Source organism: Halyomorpha halys, unplaced genomic scaffold, assembly GCF_000696795.3.
Source record: "Halyomorpha halys isolate HHAL.00 unplaced genomic scaffold, Hhal_1.1 Scaffold918.1, whole genome shotgun sequence".
Classification (NCBI taxonomy): Eukaryota; Metazoa; Arthropoda; class Insecta; order Hemiptera; family Pentatomidae; genus Halyomorpha; species Halyomorpha halys.
This window is the reverse complement of record NW_027107889.1, coordinates 742,927-768,961: the sequence shown is the minus strand read 5'-3', so window position 1 is coordinate 768,961 and position 26,035 is coordinate 742,927. Positions and strand designations below refer to the sequence as shown.

Below are 26,035 nucleotides of genomic sequence, written 5' to 3'. Positions count from 1 at the left end.
AAAGTGATGGAGTAGTCATTTAAGTACAGGATCGGAAAATTTGTGCTGGATCAAAGGAGGGGTACAGAACCAATAACGGTGGCATAAGCTTTCATATCATTTAACTTTAATTTATATAACTTAAATAAATTTGGGTCTTCAATGTAGATCTTCTAGATTCTGATAAATATTATAAATAACTCAGAAGAAATAAAAGATAAACAGATATGGAAGTTGTTAGAATATAGTTGATGGAACTAATGAAGAATTGATTTATAAAGGTTATTGACATATGAGCTGAAAATACAATAGAGTATACTTAACTCTAGGATATTCCCAAAAGAAAGATTGAAATCAACAGAAAGAGCTCTGGGAAAGGATAATAATTTTAATTTAGGGAAAAAAAGGATAGGATAGTTATGAAATCAAAGGCTTTGGAGAACATTCTGCCGATGGAGAAGTCGAGGATTATAAGGACAGTGTTTCTTATCTATAGCACTCTGAATTTCACCAATGATTTTGGTAAGAATAAATTGTTTGAAGCAGCAAGAAATAAATTTGAAATTTGTGATTGCTTTAGTCTTTCTTATGGGTTTTGATTAGTTAGAAAGGATTGAGATTAAATAGCAGTCTACAGGAGAAGAAATGGTATTTTTATCTATAGGATGAACAATGGCTATACTATAATACAATATACACATCAATTAACATTTCCCTCTATTAACATTTTATGAATTGTTTAAATTTTAGATTTCAATTGAAATAGGAATATCTGCTGTAAGAAAAACAAAATTACTTGAAATAAAACTTCTATATTTTCATATATAATGCCCAAATCTAAAATAGTTCAATGTTCAAAATCTAAGGTATTAAAAATAAAAATTAATTTAATTTCTCATTTTAGTTTTCCTCTTTTAATAATGGAATAATTTAGCAAAAATAAAAAACCATAATTTTTTTAAAATAATTATTTGTTTCTTTACTTTTAGATCACTTATGAATTTAATGTATGATTTCTTCTTTAACATTCTCAATTTATTACATTGTTACATTAAAATCCAGCTAAATTAACAAGTATGAAATATTTCAATGACAATTCTTTGTTTTAACAGGTTTTGAGATTGAAGTAACTTGATAAATTCATATTATAAAAATGTAAATAATAATGATTTGTCTAAATCAGGCTTCAATAACAGCTTTTCCAGTATTTTCTCCCACAAGCATCCCAATAAATCCATCCACCATGTTATCGAATCCTTTTATTACTGTTTCTTTGGCTTTCAATTTCCCCTGAAACACATAAAATACATTTTGAAATTGATTCTGAATAATTTACTGATTTTTCTAAATCTGATAAATTCAAAATTATATTGAAATTAATCGTAATTAATTAATTCAGTAAAATGTATCCTTTTGTATGTTGATCAGGATTTCAAATGTGGGAAAAGAAAGGAATGACAGAAGTTCACTAGAAAAATATTTTTTTTAGGAAAAATAAAACAGAATAATCGTTATACATTATTTCTTAATGTTATTTTTCTGTTGACATTGTAATAATAATTTGAAAGAGCATATCAAGCAAGTTTCTCCCGTTTTTCCCATATTGCATTAATAATGTTCTATAGTGTATAGTTAATTTTTATTTTATTTAATTCCATGAAATATATTTATAATTAGAAGTTATAAATTAACTAACATAACTCATTTACAAGTTGGTTATAAATTACCAAGATAATTCTTTGGTATATAAACTTGTAAATGATATAAATATATTAATAACATAAAAAAAAAAAAAATCAGTGTTATATTATTTATTGAGTCTGTATCAACAAGAAATATAAATTTTGACTTAACTTTTACCAAAAGGAAGCAAGAAGTTATTAAATAATTTTTTATGTAAATAAAAAATGGTTTACTACTTTACTAGTGTAATTAGGAAAACTTTACTCATGTAATTATCGTTAAATTATGCTATTATTATTAAGTAACTTGGTAAACAGACTTTTTTTGAATTTTATTAGTAGTTATTATAATTTAGTAGTAAGTTTTGTTTCCATAGCAATTCCATGCATTTATATTATTGAAAAAAATAAAGCAATATGGAGGAATGCTGAGTGGAAAGGAGTCCATTATATTATTTTGCTACTGGCTCAGGTTAACAGCTGATGGCCAAAGAAGGAAGGAAATATTTATTTTATTATAAATCACCTATATAATAACCAAAAACTACCATTAAAAATATTCCTTCTTTATTTTTTTTTAAAGTTAATATATGTATGATATAAATTTTATTCCATGGCACTATGGAAGGAAAAGATCAAAGAAACACTGGATAAGAAAAAATGACATGTTCTTTTAAACATTATGCTAACAAATTTGTGGTTCAATAAAACTTAGTAATACACATAATAACAAATGAAATTTTGAGATAGATATATTGAACAACAAATATTTAATAAAAACTTTTTGAATAAAGCATGCTTTATTAATTTATTTATGCTTGAGTACTGATATAAAAGGAATATACCTGCTTCATGAATTCTAGATTTTTGTGTACCCCTTCCATCCAAATATCTAGCCATCTGTTGAAAAAAAAACCTTCAACTCTCAGTTGTTTAAAAAGTATTGTAGGCTGCAAGATTGGAGCTGTAAGATGAAATTATTTTAGTTTTTAATATTACAATAAGTGAAAGTTGTATTATATAAAAAAAAAAAAATAATAATAATAAACATGGTACATCATCTGTTAAAGAAACAACCAAATGAGTCGTCACCATGTTGTTAGCAGATGTGTAAAGTAGGTATAGTAATATATATTGACTATTAACACATTTATACTCCAAAAACAATATTATAATTCATGTTTGAATAATTATATTTTATAAATCTAGGTTAAGAAAAAAGTCTTTAAACAAATTCCCCATGATTCCCAGGGAATAAACCCAGGTTTTTAAGTAAAATTAATTATCATAAAAATTACTCCTCAACTAATAAATTTTAAAAATACACAAGAAAAGAATTAGATTTTAAAACTAAATATCCATTATTTTTCAAGTTTTGTTAAATTTATGACCTAATGAATGTAAAATAAATTTGGAGGGAAATTAGTTATAATTTGATAAAAGACCTTATGAAATCTCTCTTTGATAAAAAATAAAATTTCTTCTAAAAAAGCATTAACAACAAGTAAACAATTTAGCAGAAGATATTTACTAAACACATACCAACAGGAAGATTGTTTGGATCATTATTATATGACGAGATCGAACCACACACTGCAACTCTTCCAAAAAGGTTCATAGCATTCATGATTGTGTCGCTTATCTTTCCACCAACCTATAATGTAATTCATATTATAAATTATCAGTATGATTGCTTTTTGTAATATAAATAATGTGTGCCCCAACACATTATACACTTCTATAAATACACACTACAAAACTAATACACAACAAAAGACACCTTAGAATGTAGATGTTCTACAGTAAAAGGAGAAAATACATTGTTTATAAATATGTCATTAAAATTTTGTTGGGGTTTTGAAAAAAAAATGTATAATATTTATACATAATTTTATATTAATAACAAAAAAATATTTTATTTCAAAATTGTATCTTAAAATCATTGCATTAAGAGCTTAGTTATTATTTTTTTTTTTCACGAAATGATTTAGTGTAATCAACATTTATAAATTTCATGAATCATATAGTTAAATCAATTCATGGTGTATTTACAATTTGTAACATCAAATAAATAGAAACCACAATAATAGAAAAAAAAATCTTACATTATCAAAATAAATGTCCACCCCTTTCGGTGCTGCTATTTTTAAAGATTCGGCAACATTACAGGTTTTATAATTGAAGGCATGATCAAAATTTAATTCTTCTTTAAGCATTTTTACTTTCTCATCTGATCCAGCAAAGCCAATTACTGTTAATCCTAAAATAAATACACACAAAATTTTAAATATGTTTTAATGTATAATATTTATTTTATTTTTCATATAATTAATTTCAGACAAATATATAAGAAAGTTTCTTTTTTTTTTTTAAGTGCCAACATTTTTTTAATAAAACAGAGTAAACGCTTAAAAAAACGAACAAAAGTTTTAAATACAATAAAGAACTTTCACAAATTAAAAAACTCTTTTAACCAATAGCCTGACAGGTCAGTCTGAGGGACCCATAACTAATTTATTTTTTTTAGGTTATATAATCCATTTTCATATAAATAAATATACAAGTACAAATGCATAATATTGACTATATTATATAATATACTAAGTAAATAAATAATTGTAACTGAGTCCGGCACATTGTGGGCTAAGTTATAAAAGGCTTTATTTTTCAGAAAAGAACAAATAATGTTATAGCTAATTAATTTTAATGAACTACTTTAAGCAATTAGAGATTTTTTTTTTAGTATATTTTATCAAGGTTTCTGCATTTTACATTTTTTTAAAATGTCTATATCTAGTTTCTTTGAAATTTGTTTTCGAAATATTATAAAAGGATTTATTCCTCTTTCTCCTTAGGGTGAAATGTTACGAAAATGGAAAATGTTTAGGTAGAATTAAATTTTGTAATAAGTTCTGGTTATAATATATTTAAAAAAATGTATGCTTAATGCGGTTTCAGTTTTTTTCATTTATCATTTTTATTAATATTATGAAATTAATATAATGAAACATCACTTAACAGGCACCTGCTTAATGGCTTCTCTGGTTTAACAGGAATAAAAGGATATAATAAATAAATAAAGTTGTGGGAAAACAAAAAGTTTAGTGAAAGAAAACAAAATAACCGACTTTGAAATACTATTGAAAACTCAAAGATCGTTTGAACACTTAAATTAGATCTTATATTTAATGTCATTTTTTTAAAATATTATTTTTAATTGATCAAGTAAACTTTACTTCTTCATATGTAATATACTAATAGTATAATATAATATTAACTATGTATTAAATTTTGTATATTCTAATTTTTGCCTAATATTTGAGTTTTTTTTTCGTTTATGTTCATTCTGCCATGTGGCTTTATCTTTATTGTTCTATCTTAAACTTTCTACTATATATTCATTTTAACGGAATTAAAATAAAATTAAATTAATATTTACTGTTAATGGTTTATTATATAATATTATATAAAATATAATTTAATGTATAGTTATCTTTTTTTCTTCAAATTATTGTGTTATTCATTCAAAATAATTCTTATCTAGTCGTTATCTAGAATATTTTATTTTAAAACTGGAAGCAAGTTTGCCAATTAGATATAGAGCTGCTTCATATTAGATATAGTTGAACCCCAATAAACATAATATTTTTTTGAAAATAGAAAAATGGACGGATAATAATCATTATGAGGAATATGGTTGGGAGGAGCTTCCTACCTCCAGTCAATTAGACTGAGTACTATTAGGCCAATAATTAGGCACTTCTACCATTACTGGTCCTTTACTTATTCCATGGCCGGTTTTGGTAAAAATTTATTTTACCTTCTTATTTTAAATTAATATAATAGCTAAGTTATTTCTATCAAATTCTATTTAATGAATATAGTTACTTACCCAAATTTTTCCCAATCTGACCCACCAAACTTCCTACTGCTCCGGCTGCCCCAGTCACAACCAATGTTTCGCCCGCTTTTGGGTCACAAAGTTTTGTCAGACCAAACCATGCTGTATTTCTAAAGCATAGGATATTAGTTAGTATCTAAAGAAAATAATTAAGTTAAATAATCTATTAATATTCACATACCCTGGCATTCCTAGAGCTCCTATAGCAGCAGAAAGAGAAATGTTCCCAAAATTTGGCAAGACATGTGGCTTTGCCTTATAGCCATAAGCACTGAAGATAGTGTCAGGATTTACGACTGTCCTGCTCCTCCAACCAAGTTCAGCGACTACATTGTCACCAACTTTGTAATCCGGATGTTTGCTTTCAAGAACCCTATAAGTTTCAAGAATAATTTTCAGCTGTAATGGTAACATCAAGATGATTCTTAGCTTGGATTTTTCAATATTATATTATGTAAAAAAATAATAAACAAATAAATATTTTTTCTTAACTGAATCAGCCTACCACAAAAATTATTGAAATAATAATAATAATAAAAACAGTTAAAAATTTATCATTTTCATCTGCCTATGTTCTATAATTTTTTAACTTATATTAACAAATATCTAGAGTGTCCTCTCACAACTTTCTTTACTGATTTGAGTGGAAAATCTAATAAAAAATTTATTAGCATTATTTTCACTATTAGTATACAGAGATGGGCAAAAATTAGTTATGGTTGAAAATAATAGGTAAAATTTCCATGGATACCATTAATCATGAATGAACCATAAATAGATAAATATCGTATCAATGACAATTTTAACTATTAGTTTCAACAATAGGTAATTTTTCCCAATTCTGTTAGCATGTAAGCAGTTTTGGTCTATATAACATTTTTCTATTCATTTTAGCTTTATAGATAATTTAATTATCTTTCAAATGAGCATCTAAAATATTCTAAATGTACAGTTTTTGATTTATTCTTTTGTGCAAAATTGTTTTAAAAAGTATCATATCCATCAAAGCCTATTTTTCAAAAGATTGCCTTTATGAACCCCTGGTGAATGGACTATTGATTGTAATAATTAATTATTTCTATCATTTGCTGCTTCGTATATTTACATTTGCTCTAAACAGCTATATGGTTTAACTACTATTTAATACTTTAGATACTTATAAAATAATAAAAAAAATTCTAACTAACCATAAATTAAGTTAATTACTAATAGAAGTAAACAACTGATGGATAGTGGAAATTGAATCAAGTTTCATAAATCTCAAAAAGTAAAAAACAAAACAATTAACAATGTTTTTTTACAGTATATCATTTTTTCATTTAACTTTTTGGGGGATTTAAGTATAACAAAATAATTTTTCTAAGCAAAGAAACATCTATTACATGTGAACATTAAATAAAATATAAAACTAAAATTTACCTAGCTACTTGTTCTCCTATCATCGTAGTTCCAAGTGGTGGTCTAATGCGCTCTTGTCTACAATAAGAGATTTCATAAATACATTATTCAACTATCAAAATGTTAATAATTAAAGGACTCATCAAATTGTAATAAATTTTAGGAAAAATATTTACCTCATATAGGGATCAACGCTTAGGAAAATTGCTTCAAATAGGACATCTGAAAAATAATTAATAAAATTAACACTAAATAAATTATTATTATAACACAAAATAATTAGTACTCTAGATTTTTACACTTTATTACAATTAATTTTAATGAAATTGTAGGAAGATAGTCTGGGTGGTGGTCCATAAATGTACAAAATAGTAAAAAAACGGGCTAGGTCAGACGAAGTCCTGCAAGTGGCGAGAAATGTTGGTTTTCATTAAATAGTTTTGTTTACTATTCTCTATCTTTATTGATTGCCATCCAGACTATCTTCCTACGATCTACTTCTTATGGTCAACTATCTTCTTCCAATAATTTTAATTGAGTTCAAAATATCTCAGAATAACATTGTTTACAAAGCTCTAATAGAGCATTTAAAAAATTCTAATATAACTTAGGCTGACTATTCAGTCTTTCTATCCAAGACAAACTTATTATATATGAACAAGTTCTAAAACCTATCAGGATATATGAAATCCAATTGTGGGGGAATTATCAATACGCTCTGGTACATCATAAATGATAATCTTCACCAACTCAGTCTCCATCCATGATATCCATCTAACAATTACAGTTGAAGATGGAGTTAAAACATTCTCTAGTAACATCAAGAGCGACAAGGGCACGCTAATGCTGAGGCTATCCTTCTCCTCAAGGTTAATGTCATAAGAAGAATAAAGCGATGGAAACTCCAGGAACTTGTGTGATTAAATGATATTTTGAGGCTAAATAGTGATAGAAGTCACTTGGTCATAGTATTTCGTATATTTGTTTTAGTTTTTTTTATTTATAAATTAGTGTTATAATTTAAATAATTGAGAACTAGACAATCTAGAAATAAATTTAAAAAATTTAAATGATGTTCAAATATTGGACATAAGTTATGAAAAAACTTAGAAATAATAAAAAGCCTAATAAATTATATAAAATTTTTTTTGTTGAAAATCACAAAAGCCTAAAAAATCATTCAATGGAATCAAACAAATGTAATGCACCTTCAAAAGAGGAATGTTGTAAAAAATTACTACTTTTCAGAAAATACAAAATTTAAATTTAATTAAATGAAATAAAATTTGGTAAATAAGTTAATTTATTTATTAGATAAAATAAAAATGTATTACTTTTATAATATATTTTTTAAACATTATGCTTCTTAAAAATATTTATAAATCAACTATTATGTATTTTCTGACATTTTTATTCAATGATAAATAAATAAGTACAGCAATAAATGCATTATATTGTCAATATGATATAATAAACTAATTAGATCAATAATTGTAACTGGACCCGACATATTGTGGATAACAGAGATTGTAAAAAATATATATTTAAGAGTATTTCTGCATTATAAATAGCCAAGTATAGTTTCTTTTAAATTTGTTTTCAAAATATCAAAAAAGTTTTTACTTTTCTTTCTACTTTTTTTTTTTATAAACCAATGAAAATCATAGTTTTTAATATTGAAAATGGCCAAAAAACAAAATAAATATGTAAGATGATTAAGTAGATTTAGGAATCATAAAAAGTCTAATAAATTATAAATACAAAAAAAAAATCATAAAAAGTAAAAAATCCAAAAATAATCATTCAAAAAAATGGCATTCAATTATTTACAATGCACACCCACAAATATATCATTCCCTCACAAGAAAAGTGTTATTTATTAGATAAATATCTCAAAATTTAATATTGTCAGAAATTTTTTTTTATGTCATGTCCCTTAAAAATAATTATAAATCAACTATTATTTCTGACTAAAACATTTATGTTATTCAGGTCTAAAAATGTATAACACAAATTAGAGATTAACTTTCTTCTTGTGAGGCTGTATCATACATGTAAATCTAAAGCTAAAATTTTGAAGATTATCATTGAAGGATCCCATAAAATTCTCCTTATCAAACGTATGACTATATTTATATTAAAGAAATTTACTTAACTTATTTATTTTATTTAACACCCTTTAATTTAATGCTTTAACTTGTAATGTTTTCCTAATGACTTCAGAATTAGATAAATTTAAATAATATCAATAAAGGTTATATTCTATAAAGGAAGTATGAATTTAAGCTAAATTTTTTTTTTTGCTTACCTCCATCTTTTAGAGGTGGAAGTTCCTCTTCTATAAGTTCGAAATCAGTCTTCTTTGGGAGTCCTTCGAAGGGTTTCTTAAGGATGAACTTCTTTGCTTTCATCTTGTCAGAATGTTCCTTGGATGTAATAATGCCCGTAACTGACCTATAGAACATATATAAGAGATCCCCTCTCTTCACTTCCGTCTAGTCATCTAGTGCTCACATCATAACAGCAAAATACACCTAGAAATCTATTAATCAATTGAACTAATAACATCATAGCAAATAATAAACAAAGTGCTCCAATTCTTATGCCAACTCTCGTAAATTTAAAATTAGATTATCATAATTGCATCATAAATGGAAATTTTAAACTATGAATATTTAAAATTAATTATTATCTTAATAAAACTAAAAACAAAGATATATTTGAACCCACTAACAAGTAAAAGTAGTTCTGGATTATCTCTCTAGGAAGTCTGGTGAGTCAATTCTTAAAAGTAGTTGTTACTTGTTAGTGGGCACAAATATGCTTGTATATAACCCAACATATGACTAATTATATGGTTAATTAAAGTCTTAGTTGGAGATAATGAAAAAAAAAATTGTTACTTTACTAAATGCTGTGATTAATTTTTTTAACTTTACATTTTTTTTTTATATCATTTTATTTGTAAATAATTTTGAATGAATATTTTTTTTTTTTTTAAATAGCAAATCTTTATATAAAAGTATTCCCATTATATTTTTTATTTGCATGTCTACGTTATAAGATAAGGAAAAACTCAATACTTAAATATACTTAATTGTTGACAACTAGTAAAAGTAACCGTAGTTATGTGTCTTAAAATAATCATAATAATGATGATAATTACTCCTTAAATAATTTAATAATTACATTCTAGCTACTTTCATAATGGCAATAATAATAATAATGACAGTAATGATAATAATAGTAATAATACCTTATTTCCCAGATATTTTGAACATATTGCTGATTTATTTATTGTCCAACTGATTAAAGTGAGAAAGTAACTTAAAATTATTTTTTTATAATGACTATTTATTTTTATTTGCATTTTTGTTCAAGTATTTCTGAGGCTCCTCAGCCCTCATCTGTCTATTTCTCTGTATTATTTTAAAGGGACCCGTCCCAGAATAAACAAAGTATCATTACTATTATTATATAAAAAAAAAAAAATTGCCATCTAACAGAAACAGCTATTCTAACTTACATTTAAACTGACTCCAACTTACTTATTACAAGGGCTGAAAAAATATCCTTATTTTATTATATACTGAGAGCTTGCCTTAGAGTTAATAACAGTTTATTAGCTGGATAAAATAATAGTAACCTCTATAATTACTTCTTCAAATGATCTTATATTGAAAAGTAGAAGGAAAGATACAAAAGATCAATAATGAACTAGAAATTAGAAATAACGAAAAGTACCAATATTTTATTAAGATAAAAATATTTATAATGAAATACTCGTTCTCGGTCTTTAGATTTATATTCAACATCCACCGAACAGTAACTTTTGACAAACTTTCACTATTAGGTCCTTCTCTCTATGGAACTTCATCCCTTCTTTCATTTGTTGCTCTAGTACTACCTTCAAATCCCACCTATTCCTTCAATTTCAATCCATCCAGACCCAAGAGAAGTGAAATTAATGTTGTTTTAACCAAAATTTGTAAATTGATTGAATATTTTATTTTTATTTTATATATTTTTTACACAATCATCTGAACTATTACTTTATCCTTTGCTGCACTGTGAATAGATGTTCTTATTGTTCATTTGTTTGTAAAATTGGGTTTAAACACATTTTACCTGTTTAGCTAATTATTTTATTATAATTACTTTTTTATTTTTTCAATTTATTATCAGAAGTTATATTTTGATTTAATAATATTTCATTTTTATTATTTATGGATCTTTTTTATATTTTCTTTTCTACTCTAAGGCTCTAAAGCCCAATTTACATTCTGAACCCAATTTATACATAATTTATTGTCTGAACTATTATTCTTAAGGGAAATGTCCCAGAATAAATAAAAATGATTATTATTATAAATTTCAATTAGAAATAAAGAATGTCTATTTACAATTCTTATTGAACAGGATGGATAGGATACTATTAAAAAGGATAGGTGATTTCCCCACTATTGAAGGTGGGCAGTGAATTTAAGTGGCAGATGAAGGAAACAATGGCATTCCAGAGGGATGAGGATCAAAAATAAAAACATAGATTGAAAGCTGCACTTTGGTGGGCGGAAAAAAAAAACAATTTGTTTTCTTTACTTTTATATTTTTATGAGTTATTACATCTCCTGTTCATTTCTAGCCGTATAGTTTATGGAATTTTTTTTTTTAATGTATTGTAATATCCTCTTTTATGAGAAAATAGTTATTTTTATATATAAATGATTTTAGTTATGTTTTTATTTTTTGTATCAACATTAAATATTGTTTATTTGTTATGTTAAATAAAAAAAGAAAGCTAACCAATTTTGATCAGCCATATATGGATTGGAAAGAATTCTATTCAAAACAAAGCCAAGATGAAGGTATGAGCCCTGCAAAAAGTTCGTTGAATCGTGGCCATGTTGAGCAGATTCAAATATTTTAAAAACTCTATTTTAACTTCCCATCATATTCAGTATTAGTTAGTGAAATTGAAGACATCAAGACTCATCAACCAGCAAAAGAAGAGTATAAATTGGTTAGTTATGTTCTACCTAAAATTTAATACATTTGTAAAAGAGATATTAATTAAGTTTAAGTGTTATTGGTAAAAAAGTGTGTTTCTGATTACCTAGAAACCCACCCTGAGATTAAGAGTCTATAATATTTTATGTATAATAAAATCAAAATTTTCAAATTTATTTAATATTAAAGCTTTTCATTTGAACCCAAGCTATCTTATAAATATGAAAATTAAGTTAAAACTATTTAATTCCATTTATTTTATTTTAAATACTACAGTACATACTTATCATAGCCTATTTTATACTATAACTATTTTTATTTATTATTTTTTGTTCATTTATTTTTTCTTTTCATTCATATTTACATAATTTTAATTCAACCTTAGTTTATTTTTTTTTTTGTAGCTTATTATCCTACAATGTAAAAATATTTTTAGTTGTTTTTGTACCTTTCTGATGAAGCTCAAAATGGGACAAAACGTGCTATTAAAATAAATAGTTGTCAACACTTTTTGTTTCTTTTTGACCACACTCCCAACCATCTTCATAATAAGACTTATAGAATTTTTAGAAAATGCTGTATTGAAGAATTACATAATGTGATATCATATTTTGCACCGAGCTGTTCAATTAGTTTATTACACTGTTATCAAGTGGATGATTGAGCATGAACACAGTTATCTTGTTTTTGACAATATTTTTAATGTGTTATGTAATATCTATTATTGGACAGAAAACAATTCAGAAAAATAATAATTGTAATTAGAAAGTTTTTTAAAATTAGAATTGAAGGTGTAAGTGGATGAAGGGGCTATGTAACAGTTTTTAATTTTTTAAATCTTTAATGTGTATGAATTGATATGAGGTAGATGCCTATCTAGCTACTATGCGGTACTCTAACCTCAAAATCCAAATTATAACAGAGTTTAATTTATAATTTATATTTTATAATTTAATTATAAAAAAATTCAAAAATCAACTTAATAATTTTGAATTAGAACTACCAATGGTTAGTTTCTCTACACGCCTGTAACACTCCAATTTAACTTAGATCAGATTTACTAAATGTATTATAATGTACAGTTGTAAATAGGAATAAATAAATATTAAAAAAAAAATTATGAAAAAAATAATTAATTTCTTAAGAGAAGGAGGTTTTGACTCACCAGCCTCATATTTATAACTAATAAATTAAAAAATATATCTTTAATTTTTTAAAAACAAATTATTACATAATTTTGTTGTAAAAACATACAGTTCAAGAGCCGGGAAGAAAAAAAATGCAGTTATTTCACCCCAGTTGTTTGTTTTTTTTTTTTTTGTTTACTGGCACCAAACTCCATTGGTCATCAACGCCATTTATATTTTATTTAATTTTGCTAATATTCGTTTAATTTTATTTATTTTGATTATTTATTATTTTATTTTTTTCTTTCCATTCAAGTTATATTTTTGTCAGTAAATGTTGTGATTTTAAAAACTGAAACATTAATTTTATTGTTTTATCATCGTCTCCAAGGGTTTTTGAGATATTTTGGTTTAGTTCTAAGCAATTGAGGTGTGGTATGAAATATGGGCATCGTTGGAAAGTATGGCTTATTGTTAGATTGTTGTTGCAATACTGGCAGTTCGGAGGCGTTTCACCCCAATTTTTGATTACTTTAATGAAAACTATGTATAATTACTAATAAAAACTAATGAGTCTGCCAAGTATAGGTAGGGGGAATAAAAAATGGCTGTTTCAAAACCTTAAAACACATAATTTATCATTTGGAGCTGTATATCTTAAAAATTATCAACAACACTAGAAAATCTAAAAGAACATTATTTAAAGGAGAGTAAATTTGCTAAAATGTGAGCCCTAATAGAGCTATTATGACCAATAGTTCTCGAGATATAGCGTTTTAAAATGCAACATTTCTTAAAAATCTACTGAAAGATTAGTAGTTAGTTAATTTATTTTGAGAAATCTATATCTCAGAAACTATGTGACGTATATATTTGTATTAGCACTCAAATTAAAGCTAGTTTAACGTACTATAAAGTATTTTATGACCTTTACCTTCGTAGGAATAGTAGTTTTTTTGATATTTCCTAAAATAAATTGATTTATAGTTGTTCGGACAATTAAGAATAATTAGGCTTGAAGTAAAGTAGGTCAACAAATTTTTTTTTAACAAATGAATATCTAAAAAACTATATTATGTTTGTGAATATCATTATCAAATATTTTTAAAACTATTTTAACAAAGAATATTATTATCAGATATCTAATTTATATCGGTAAACATTGCACTAAAAAAAAAAATTATGTTCTAGCAAACCCAGCAATGCTTTGCAATTCCTAAATTTGGGATATAGGTAGATTGATTGAACACAATTAAAAATTTGATATAAATTAATATATTTAGTAATTTATATATTGGATTAATGATTTAATTAATTACTTATTGTATCTAATTAGTTTATAGCGGTAAATAACATTATATAATAAAAATATATAAGGTAAACAAATAGAAATAACTTTGGCAAGACTAAACCAATCTACACAAAACTTGGAAGTGGTGGAGGAGAGTAAATTTGGTGGTTTAGGGGTCTATAATCTGCACCAAAGGGCATAAATTGGATCTAATTGAACAGATCAGAACCGGAGATATAAAATAAAATGGTTGAAAAGTTTTTCTTTACTTGAAACCAATATTTTGCCCTTATAAGGGCATTAAATATAAATTTTGTTAATACATGTTAAAAGAGTAGAGATTCAACTTTCCAATGGTTGCATTCATGTAGAAATTGAATAAAATGCAGAGTAGTTATGAATGATTATATGAACAATGGTGACTGGTAGAAAAAATAATCAAGGTTAAAAATTTATAATTTATTTGAAAAATGGTATTTAAGAGTTTCAGATGATGCTGAAAACAAATATGATACAATTAATCTTAGCATTTTGACTGAAAAAGAGAATGTACCAAAATTGGTGAGCTTCATTTTTACTTTAAAGATGTACTTGCAAATTTAATAATGAAAATAAATATGAAGTTGGCGAATTTAAAAACAATCTTCTTTTAACATATTAAAAAACAGATTTCTATTTTCAGAAAGTTGAATTTCTCCATTTTTTATTTTTTGTTTTTTATAATTAAATATTTCTGTTTGTATTGTGCATTTATGCAATTATTTGATATTTTTTCTTTCTTTTTTTTTCCCAGCAAAAGTGCACTGCGGCAACAGAGGGCCTTTTGTTCACCATCCCTCCTCTGCTCAAAACAGGCCAGATGCCTTTGCGAATCTGGATATTGTAAACGGGAATTATTTGCTTTACAAAAATTAAGATGCATTTGCAAATTAATTAATGAAAAATATAAAGTTAGTGAATTAAAACATCCTTCTCTTCAAAAATGTAAATTTTCTGAAAAACTGAGGAAGTGTTACAGGTAGCGTATTGACATTTTATTTTGACAGGTAGTGAATAATTAATATTGAAATATCAAAAGAGAAATGATCCCCTTTTAGTTATTTAATTTGTATGAAAAATACATTTATAGAATTTCAGTATTTATCAGCAAGATTAGAAACTTTCATACCAATTCTTAAAGAAATGAATTCCTAATGTTATATGTTTTTTTTAAAATTATTTATTTATTGTTATTTACAACTGTATAAAAATATATACAACAAGTAAATTTGCTGTAGGTGACATAGTGACATGAACTAAACATCTATCCATTGGAGAATCTATCCATTGAGAGAACTCCAGTAACATTCCTAGAGAAGAAGATCTCAAGGCCATCTTCTTTTCACATGTCTAGGAGAATTATTAGGTAATGAAGGAGAAGCCAGGTTAGAAACAAGTGGATTAGGGTGATTGGGAAGTTTATCATGGACAGAATGGTATCTGGTTCTGGCCAAATCAGCAACATATGGAACATTGAGGTCCTGATGGATGATTTTATTTGTGACAAAGTAAGGAGCATTAAGAATTTTGGACTTTAAGGATTGGATTCGGGAGGAATTTGATGGTTTAATGGAGCCCCAAAGCTCAACTCCATATGTCCAGATCATCATCATCATCTGTGGCACTACAACTCTGGTAGATTCAAGGCCTCCCGCAACTTCGTTCACCAGTCCTCTCTAATGGTTGCCGCTGCTCTCCAATTGCGGATTCCCAAGATTGACCTGGTATCCGCTTGCCACTCCATCAATCCATCGAAGCCGGGGTCTTCCTACTCTCCTTGTCCCATGTATCCATCATCATAGGAATCTGATCCTGGGTTATTCTTAATACAGGGTCTGCCCACCGAAGCCGTCCCATTTTGATCACCCTTACAATATCCGGGTTCCTGTAGAGGCCTGCCAGTTCAGCATTTGTTCTCATCTTTCAGATCCCATCAGCACAAACCGGGCCATAAATTTTCCTCAATATTCTCCTCTCGATCCTCAGGAGAAGGGCTTCCTGTGACCTGGGTAGTGTCCAGCATTTGGAGGCATAAGTGAGAACTGGTCTCAGCAGGGTCTTATACAGCTGTATCTTGGTGTTTTGGGAGATAGGCCTGCTCTTGAAATGCTTCAGTAAGCCGAAATAGCATTTATTTGCGGACATAATTCCATATGTCCAGATAGGCCTTATAATAGTCATGTAGATCAGTCTTTTGTAATGGATTGGTATTTTAGACCATTTTTCCAGTAAATGTTGTAATAGTCGGAATCAACGAACAGTTTCCTGTCTTTTTAGTCTATGAGAATTCCATGTTGGTCGTTTGTCCAGATGTAGTCCTAAGCAACGGATCTGTTCGACAGGAATAAGTGAAGTATTATTAAAGGATACTCTAGGGCAAGAGGCCATGGGTTTATGATGAAGGGTAAATGTGATTTGGTGGGATTTATTGGAATTAATTTTAATCCTTTAGTTTTGGCACCATTCTTCAAGGGTAGTGATGTGGGATTGGAGGGTTTGAAATACAATGCAAGGATCATTGTTTACTGACGATAGACATGTGTCATCGGCAAACGTGGAGAGGATAGTGTTAGGATGGGTTGGGATGTCAGCTGTGAAAACTGTATAAAGGATAGGACGAAGGATACTACCCTGAGGTACACCAGCATACTGACAGAATAGGGATGAATAAGCGCTGTTATGATTTATTTGAAATAATCTATCAGAGAGATAAGAATGGATAGTGAGGAAGTATGTAGGGGGTAGGAATTTACGGATCTTATTTAGGAGTCCTGGGTGCCAGACTCGATCAAAAGCCTTTTCTACATCAAGAAAGACTCCCGAACAGTGACGAGACAACATCAACTACATGATGGCATTGTTGGATAGTGGAGTGGGATGTTTGGAATCCAAACTGGTGATCTGGGATTATTTGGTAGGAATCAAGGATAGGGTACAGGCATTTAAAGATGGGTTTCTCAAGGATTTTGCCCATGATAGATAACAGAGAGATAGGACGGTAGGAGGATGGGAATTCTGGCGGCTTTTGAGGTTTGGGAATCATTTTGATAATCGATAATTTCCATGAGTCAGGAAAATATTTGGATTTGAGTTAAGCACTATAGATGTAGGGTAGGAATAGAACAGATTTTTGAGGAAGATGTTTTAGAATATGGGATGTAATTAGGTCATAACTGGGAGCTTTGTAAGAAGTTAACTTCTGAATGATGTTGGATATCTTTGAAGGCTGAAATGCTTTAAGAGGAAGGGTCATTTGGAGTGGAGTATTCAATTCTTTTTCAATGTATTCAATGTAGGCTGGATTAAGGATGTCAGGGTGTGGCTCAAATGTTTTAGAAACGTGCTGACCGAATGTTATATGTTAAAATTAGAGTATTGAAATATTTTAAGATTTGTTAATACAATAGCTATGAATCAATCTTAGTTGTAATATCATTGATCTTAGTTGCAACATTGAGGTTTCTTGCTATTCTCTTAATGTATAATTAAGAGACATAAAACATTTTCTTAAAACAGCTATATCTTAATAATTTAATAAGTTATAACTAAATAATTCATTAATTAATAATTGCGAAAAATATTTAATTATTATCATTATCTTAATTATATTATCTTAACAACTTATTAATTACATACAATTTAATCTAATCTATTTATGATTGTTTATCTTATTTAAAATAATGTTATATAATATTGATATAGCCTCACCTCTTAATAAACCTGACTCAAGAACATGATAAAAACATTTGGTTATCATGATTAATTATCCATTGATGATAGGATAGATTTAACCAGCTCTTGTAAACTAATGGACAGTGATTGCAAAGTATAACTATGAGACTTAGAATGGATATGTAGGAAAAGGAGAAAAACCAATCCAAATTAAAGGCTCAAAGATTTATTAAAATACAAAATATCAAAGATACTTTATTTATGGTATAATATCTTAAAAAGGTAGCCATTAATAATAGATTCTTATTTGGGAAAAAAATAAAAGTATTACTACAACCTATAAAGAGTTTTGAGTTAATTTCTTGTAATACATTTCTCGTAGTAAATTTCAACATTAGAGGTATTCATGATCTCTAGTTTAACATATCAAAGTATTTTAATAGAAAAAGTTGAGTTAAATGGAGAAATATTTCTATTTTTTAGCATGTTAAAATGATATAACATTTAACATTGTTGAAAGTCTGTTAATAGATCAGCTAAATGGAGAATGATGTTAAGCAACAGACTATTGATCATCAACTAGTTGTCATTTTGATAGTTTCAGTTTCTTGACATCAAATCGATAATCTATTGTATAAAATGCTGGTGAATATTTTAAGTAGGCTGTTTGTCAGAGCAATATACCTATAATTTTCTGGGTTATTCAAATTGCCTTTTTTATGTTTCATAACCGATATAATATTAGTCCATGATTTAGGAAGGTTTTCAGCCTGCAATATTTTATTAAATAGCATTTCTATGTACAGTAGCAAGTTTTCAGGCAGTTTTTTAATGAAATTATACATTATTTTGTCAGATCCGGAAGATTTACCAGATTTGCATTTTTTAAGAGAGAAGTCAATTTCAGCCCATGTTATGGGGGTATCAAAGATAGGGTTGGTTACATATTAAAATTTCTAGAGTTCTTCCCACCACTCTGAGTACAAGCTAGAAAAGTGACATCCCTTGACGACAAATTATTGTCTTATGTGCTCCCAAGCCATCAAGGCTTGACAAAAATGTGTCATCAACAGCAGTCAAAGTGTTAAACCTGGAAGATAGGCTTTGATCATTTACACTAATAAACTTTAGTACAACTCAAAGCAAAAGCCAAGAATCATTGTATTATCTCTCATTAAATGTTTATTCAGTAGATATTATAATATTTATGCTAAAAATGAAACTACTGAAAATATCTAACTGTTAGAACAACAATTAAAATTTCTTATTAATGAAAGTAAATTATACCCCTAAATCAATTTTAAAAGAGATACTGAAAGTATCTCTTACACAATATATGTTTTGTGGTGGTTATATTTCTATTCTGCATATAGTGCATTACTTTTAATTCAAAAATCAGTTTTGAAAACAAACATACCGTAATATTTTTTACAGGAAGTTCTAGTCAACAGAAATACTTGGATAAATTCAACGAATACCCAAAATATATAGCTAAACTTTATCTAAAAATCCATACATATGTTTTAAAGTGTCGCTTGTCAAAGATAAAGCTAAACTTTATCTAAAAATCAATATGGATGGTGCATAATGCCTCTTTCCTTCCATGATGGAGAATTAGTAAATACAATTTAACTAGTAGAACCATTGGGTAAAGAATCACAGGAAGCAGTAAATTTTAGATTTTAATATATCAGGGAACATGAGATCCAAAAACAGAGGTTTCATACTTCCCTTGATATTTAATTACTTCATCATTTGAATGAATTTAATGCTTCAGTTTTATTGGCAATAAATATAGAAATATTTGGTGGCCATTTTTAAAAATCCATCATATAATGGATACATATTGATCTAGCGGGACTACAGTATCAGTTTAGTCCCTCTATAGATTAATTAAGAAACCCGTGTTTATGGTAATATCTTTGGAACAGGTCCATTTCAAAATGGAATTTTATATTTATTGCCAATAAAACTGAAGTGTTAAAATTTGCAGAAATATTGTTATAAGCTACATTACAAGAGCTAATTATATTCAATAGTTCCCTAAGATAGTTTTTCAAAAACCAATATTTTTTTTCTACTGTCATGCAAGAGGTTATAATGAATTATGTTATTTATAAATTTTAAAGGTGTATTTTTTAGTTACTTGAGTTTAAATTTAGAGATACAAATAAAAGAATAAAGAAAAATAAAAGAAGAAGAAAAACAGAATAAACCAAGAAAACCTTTCATAATGAAGAAAATTGGAAATAAATGAAAAAATTAAAAAAAACTTAGTTGTACTTTTAATTTTTTAAACTCTTATAATACCAATAATATAATAATGATACCAATAGTCTTTCACATTATAAAAAAAAGTATTAATGCTTGTACCTTGTATACTTGTATTTAAGCATAGATACCATTAGTTTTGTCGTGAAACAGTGCTATGGTGATACTAAAGCTACATATAAAACAAATGAAATGAAAATCTTTTTAGTATTACATTGCATTATTGTCTGCTGTACTAATCATTATTTTATATGTAGTAATAATTATAAAAAAAAAAAAAAAAAGAACTCCACCTTTAAAATCTTATGGTCTTCATCTTCATCAGGGCTGATCAATTTAAAATAAGGTTTAAGACTGAATCTTCCTACTAATCTATTTCATACTGTTAACTATCTTCTTCTATTATGAATTAACTGACATGGGGTCACAGTCTTAAACCTTGTTTTAGGTTGATCAACCCTCACAAAGTCCTGCAAAGTGGGGCGAAACATTGGTTAACTAACATTAAATAGTTTTTTTTACTATTTTATATCTCTAGTGACTGCCACCTGGACTGTCTTCTTACAAACAAAATAAAATATTTCTTTTTTTTTTTGTAAGATGTGCCACTATTCAAGCAAAGCTGTGATAAAACTTTTATTTTGAAGTTATTTCAGAGCAATAATAATATAGATATATTTATTTGTTTTTGTCCATTCTAAAGTTAACAGTTCCATCCTATGTTTAAAACTCTTTAGTAATTAATAAAAAAATATATTATTTACAATTAAATACAATTCAATAAGGAAAAAAATAGTCATCCTGCAGTTTGGTATCCATCATATCAATCAACAAAAATCTTGTGTTGTTAATTAATTTTCAGATTTTTTAATATTGAATATTTCTATAATAGGATATATCCACTGCTTGTGTTTTTGGATGAGGGGTTGCATTTTATTACACTACTAAGTCAAGTGGAAAGTGCTCCTATCTAGCAGGAAAAACGGGAACTAAAGGCTAGAGCTTCTCAATCTTTGCATAATTAGAAAGAATTATTTTTTTTTTAAAATTTTTATTAGAAATTCGGTCTAGCCGTAAAATGGCCAAACATTAGGCTAATTCCTTATTTCTGTCTACCTTTTAGTTAATTAATTAAGAAACAAGTCACAAAAACTGAGCTCAACAAAATTATAAAGTAATTTCACTAAAACTAATACAGGATTTTGACTGAAGAGGTCAGTAAAGGCATACACTGATAAGTACTATCAAATGTGTATGGTCAAAAGTTAATTGACAATCAGATGAGTTTTATTCTCTTCGATTCTAGGTATTATTGTTGAGTGGCATCCTTACTGTATAAAAACTTCAAGTTTGTTTTTTAAATGTTGTTCTTAATCTTATCTCTATGAGAGGGTTTTTTCATAGAATGACTTATATCACAGTCAGTAAGTCAATTTTCATATGCAACATTAAATAATTACTTTAAAAATTAAATGTTTATATAATTTATATAAATGCTAAAGGTTTAACAGTAATTCTAATGAGTAATAGTTTTTAAAAGTGGATACTCTCGACCTTCAGCCGCCGCATAAGGGGGAGTTGTTTGGCGTATAGACCTATTTAACAGCTGTATCTCGTCAGTTGCCGACATGAAATCAGTCAGGATGTTGGGCTCCGTCGGTTCTCAGGTCGGGAAGAGCAAGAGGTTCATCCTCAAGGAGCACTTCCGGGGACTGCCGAAGAAGTCCGACTTCCAACTGGTCGAAGAGGATTTGCCGGCGCTAAAGGATGGAGGTAGGCTGTTACAATATTTTGCTAAATCTACAATAATTTGCTGTAAACTTGATTAATAATTATTATTAAGAAAACCATAGTGTGTTGATAAGATTTAAAATAACAGATACTTACGAATTAGACAGTCTGAATTAAATTTTTGTTCACGGTTTGGGCTATAACTAACTCGATTATTATTACTGCTCACTTGCTACGCTCGCTCAAGAGATAAACAAATCCAGAGCGTAGGAAAGTAGGGGCAAAGGGGATGACCTGACCCAGGCCACGAGGTTCAAGAAGTCTCGAATTCTCCAAGTTCGATTTTTTCTATCCTGGACATATATCTGAAAACTCAAAAACTGCTATAAATAACAATGATAAGTGCTATTACAATAATTATGTAATACAAAGATGAAGATAACAAAACTTGAAGATTTTAAAGCAGTTATATATATCCATTATCATGCGATGAAATACCTCGAAGTAAAAAGGCAAATTTTAACCTTGCGCAAGCCAAATTTCATATTCACTTGTATTTCATAAAACAATAGATTCATTTTATTCTAATTTTGAGTGGATTGGGTTGAACGATTAAACCTAGTATAACACAGTGATGTTCAGTTTTGCTGTTGTAGTATTTACTAAACCGGTTGAGCGAGGTTTTACTGCAACTTTTAACTAAGTTTACTAGAATCATTATTAATATTAACTGGATATAAGTGAAATAAACAATTTATGTATCATCAAGTACTTATATATATATATATATATATATAAGGTAAGGAATAATAATCATAAAAAGTAAATAAATTCAGCACGATGTAGTTAATATTATGGTATTGCTTGTTGTAAATTGTAAATCAACATTAACAAAGAAGCACTTTGTTAATAAAACAATTTGTTCATTCTAATGTGCTAAAAAATCTTAACTACTCCAACGATTACATTTGTTTATTGTAATCTGCTTAAAATATAACTCGAGAGTCGAAGAGTCAATTACTGATAAGAATATTTGTAAACTCCAACTAACGCTAAAATTGTATTTGCTTCATATTATATATTATATTATAACTCCAGTTTCGAATTGACCTCAACTGAAACAGCCCTGATGAAGCTCTACAAAATAGGGCGAAACGTCGGAAAATAAATAGTTATTAACTTTTTTTGTTTATCTTTTGACCGAAAGCCTGACCATCTTCTCCATAATTTTATTTTCTTCATTATCACCCTATTGAGATGAAATTAATCCTTGTATATTTTAAATCAGCTATTTTTTTTTCTTTAAAATTTTGATCGTAAATTTTTTATAACTCTCCAGCCTTGAATACAACAGTTTCACAAAAGATTACAGAGCTGTGTACTATGAAGAACATTGTCTGCCTGTCACAACTTTCAGATACTATTGTCATTAAACTATGTTATTTGCTGTCGTGACAGTAATGTCGTTCTACACGGATTTGCTTGATGATAGGTGGTACTAACATCTACCTACGCGTCCGCGATAGCTAACTACCTTATATCCTCACTACTAAACTTTTATGTAACTTATTAACTGATATAACTCCTGTTATTTTTTTTACAGTGAAAGTTGTAGTTTATTGCATTGAATCATCAGTTATTATCATTCATTAGCCAAGTTGAATTGTTAGTAGGGTTAGTTTCACTGTCGCAATTATATCTACCATGTGAAAACAGGCTTCAATGTTTGGCATTAAAGAGGGGCCTAAAAAGGCTCTTTTCTAGCATTAACTAAACTCACATGTCGATTTTCAACTCTGTTACTCATTTCACTAAGAGGTTCCCAAAAATTTAAAAACCTGGAAACAACACTTTTGACTCATCTACCTTAAGGTGTTTGTACGACTGACTGGCTTAGCCTTCCTATTTATTTGATAAGAATGCCCCAAAACAGTCGTTTCTTTGCAACTTTAAAGCCACAAGTCCATCTTGGCCTACCTTACGCAATCTGTCAAATTGTAATGATTCTATCAGTGTAAAAGGATTCTTATTACAAGTTACGGCCAAGTAAATATGTTTAATATAATTAATTATAATAGGTCTTCGGAAAAATAATTTCCCAATAACGATCACTATAACCCTTACTCATAGTACGCCATTTTAATAAATCAGCATTTAGGTTCCATCAAAATATTTCAATGGGGATAAGAACTAGTTCATATTAAAGACCGCTTACCTTTACATTTGTATAATGGATTTAATCAAATTATTTAGGGCCATTTTAGAGAAAATTATAAAACCTATGATGAGGCACAAGACCTGTAGCAAGATAGCTCCTTCGAGTCGGAAGAAGGGACTTTTGGCAGTAAAACTCAAAGATCACCCATGAACAGTCTGGCTTTCTACCACGCCTCAATAGGGGTATATATGATCTTTAGTTTAACATATTAAAGCGAGTTAAATGAAAAAACTTATGTTAAATGGAGAAATATTTCCTTCTTTTACCATTTTAAAATTATTTAACATATAACATGGTTGAGAGTAAGTTACTAGGTCTGTTAAATATAGAATGACGTCACGCAACAGACCAGCTGAGCTCGTCACCGTTTAGTTTGTTGTCGTGTAAAGTCACATGCTCGTAGTTTGTGTTTTTATAGTGTTAGTATTATTTTGGATATTTTTATAGCTAATAAAGCAATGGATGGCAATAATAATATTGTAATGACAGTTGTCAATTAGCTCATCTTGATTCTCTTCCTCACAAGTTATAAGATCAACTAGACACCCAGTAGCTAAACGCTTACACAACTTCCACTTTTCACCCAATTTAGGCATGTTATAATAAATTACTTTAATGAAAACTTGGAAGTAAACAATAACATGAAGTTTTAGAAAGAAAGGTTATAAAACAAATTGCTCAAAAAATCCGCTAGGAGCTCTTATGCATTTAACATGACTTTAAATAGGGCTGCTCACAATGGTAAAACATTTTACATTTAACATAGCATCATGAATACCCCTAATACGGAAAATCACTTCCATAAACCCCAGACAATAGTATGCTAAGAACCCAACAAAATCTTTACAGCTATGATCTCTAAAGACATTACAAAGGGAATCGACTTCGTACGTCATTTCATGCCGTAAGCTCGCGAGTTTTAACGGTCTAGAGCAACTTTATAGCATCATATTGTTATTTCCAAACAAACGAAGCCAAGTTAAACATACTCGTGGTCGAATTTCCAAAACCTATCTAGTTTTTTTTTTTAAGAGGAATAAGTCCATACCTAATAATTGAAGGAGTTGTGTTACAAATAGTAAATTTTAAGAAAACAAAGTTCAATTTTTTTTTTGGATCTTGTTATGTTTTGAAGTATACATAGCCCCTTCTACATCTAGTTATCTCAGTTATTAATTGGATTTTGAGGTTAGAGTCCTTACACTGGCTAGATAGACACCTACTCCTTCAATCCACACTACACCTCTACAACATACCTATCCAGTTTCAAAACACTATAAAAAACCTAGAAATCACCTTTGATCAGCTCTTAAAATGGAATAGCTACATTTCCCAAAAAACCATCGTAATCCTTAAGCAGCACTTAATCTCGTGATCTATTTCCTCGAAGTACCCGTCACCTAGTATCCTCCCTTATTATCCCACATTTCGACTGCGAATGCATAGTGTATGGAGGACTATCCATTGAACAAGAAAAGAGACTAAAAAGACTAATGAACTGCTTTATAAGATTCATTCTCGATATTCCTAGGCGTTTCCATATCTCACATTACTATTCCGAGCAAAGCTGGCTCTATACCAGTGTCCGAAGACTACAACTTCGCGGCATATTTATATAGGGTGTTTTTTTGAGCCCGATAGAACTTGAAATTGTAAAAAATAACACAAAAAATTAAATTGTAATCAAAATTTTTTTTTTATTCGAAAGATCAATACGTG

At 28.0% G+C, this 26,035-nt stretch overlaps 2 protein-coding genes across 4 annotated transcripts in view; one reads left to right on the top strand and one right to left on the bottom strand.

The window, feature by feature from the left end:
• Positions 1-775: 775 nt before the first annotated feature.
• On the bottom strand, positions 776-19,528 carry LOC106687144 (prostaglandin reductase 1). Its single transcript, XM_014430859.3, has 10 exons — positions 19,514-19,528; positions 9,269-9,502; positions 7,137-7,182; positions 6,982-7,038; positions 5,744-5,935; positions 5,554-5,672; positions 3,767-3,921; positions 3,204-3,315; positions 2,507-2,625; positions 776-1,269 (listed from the first exon to the last, which is right to left on the bottom strand). The coding sequence occupies exons 2-10, from the start codon at positions 9,423-9,425 to the stop codon at positions 1,159-1,161; spliced, it is 1,068 nt and encodes a 355-aa protein (XP_014286345.1). The 5' UTR covers positions 9,426-9,502; positions 19,514-19,528; the 3' UTR covers positions 776-1,158.
• Positions 19,529-21,636: 2,108 nt separating this feature from the next.
• LOC106687145 (prostaglandin reductase 1) overlaps positions 21,637-26,035 on the top strand; it is a 17,314-nt gene continuing 12,915 nt past the window's right edge. The window contains exons 1-2 of one of the 3 annotated variants that reach the window (XM_014430863.2): positions 21,637-21,791; positions 21,908-22,140. In XM_014430863.2, coding sequence (XP_014286349.1) covers positions 21,996-22,140 — 145 coding nt within the window. In that variant the 5' untranslated portion in view covers positions 21,637-21,791; positions 21,908-21,995. The other 2 variants (XM_014430861.2, XM_067046261.1) reach the window with 2 other exon arrangements.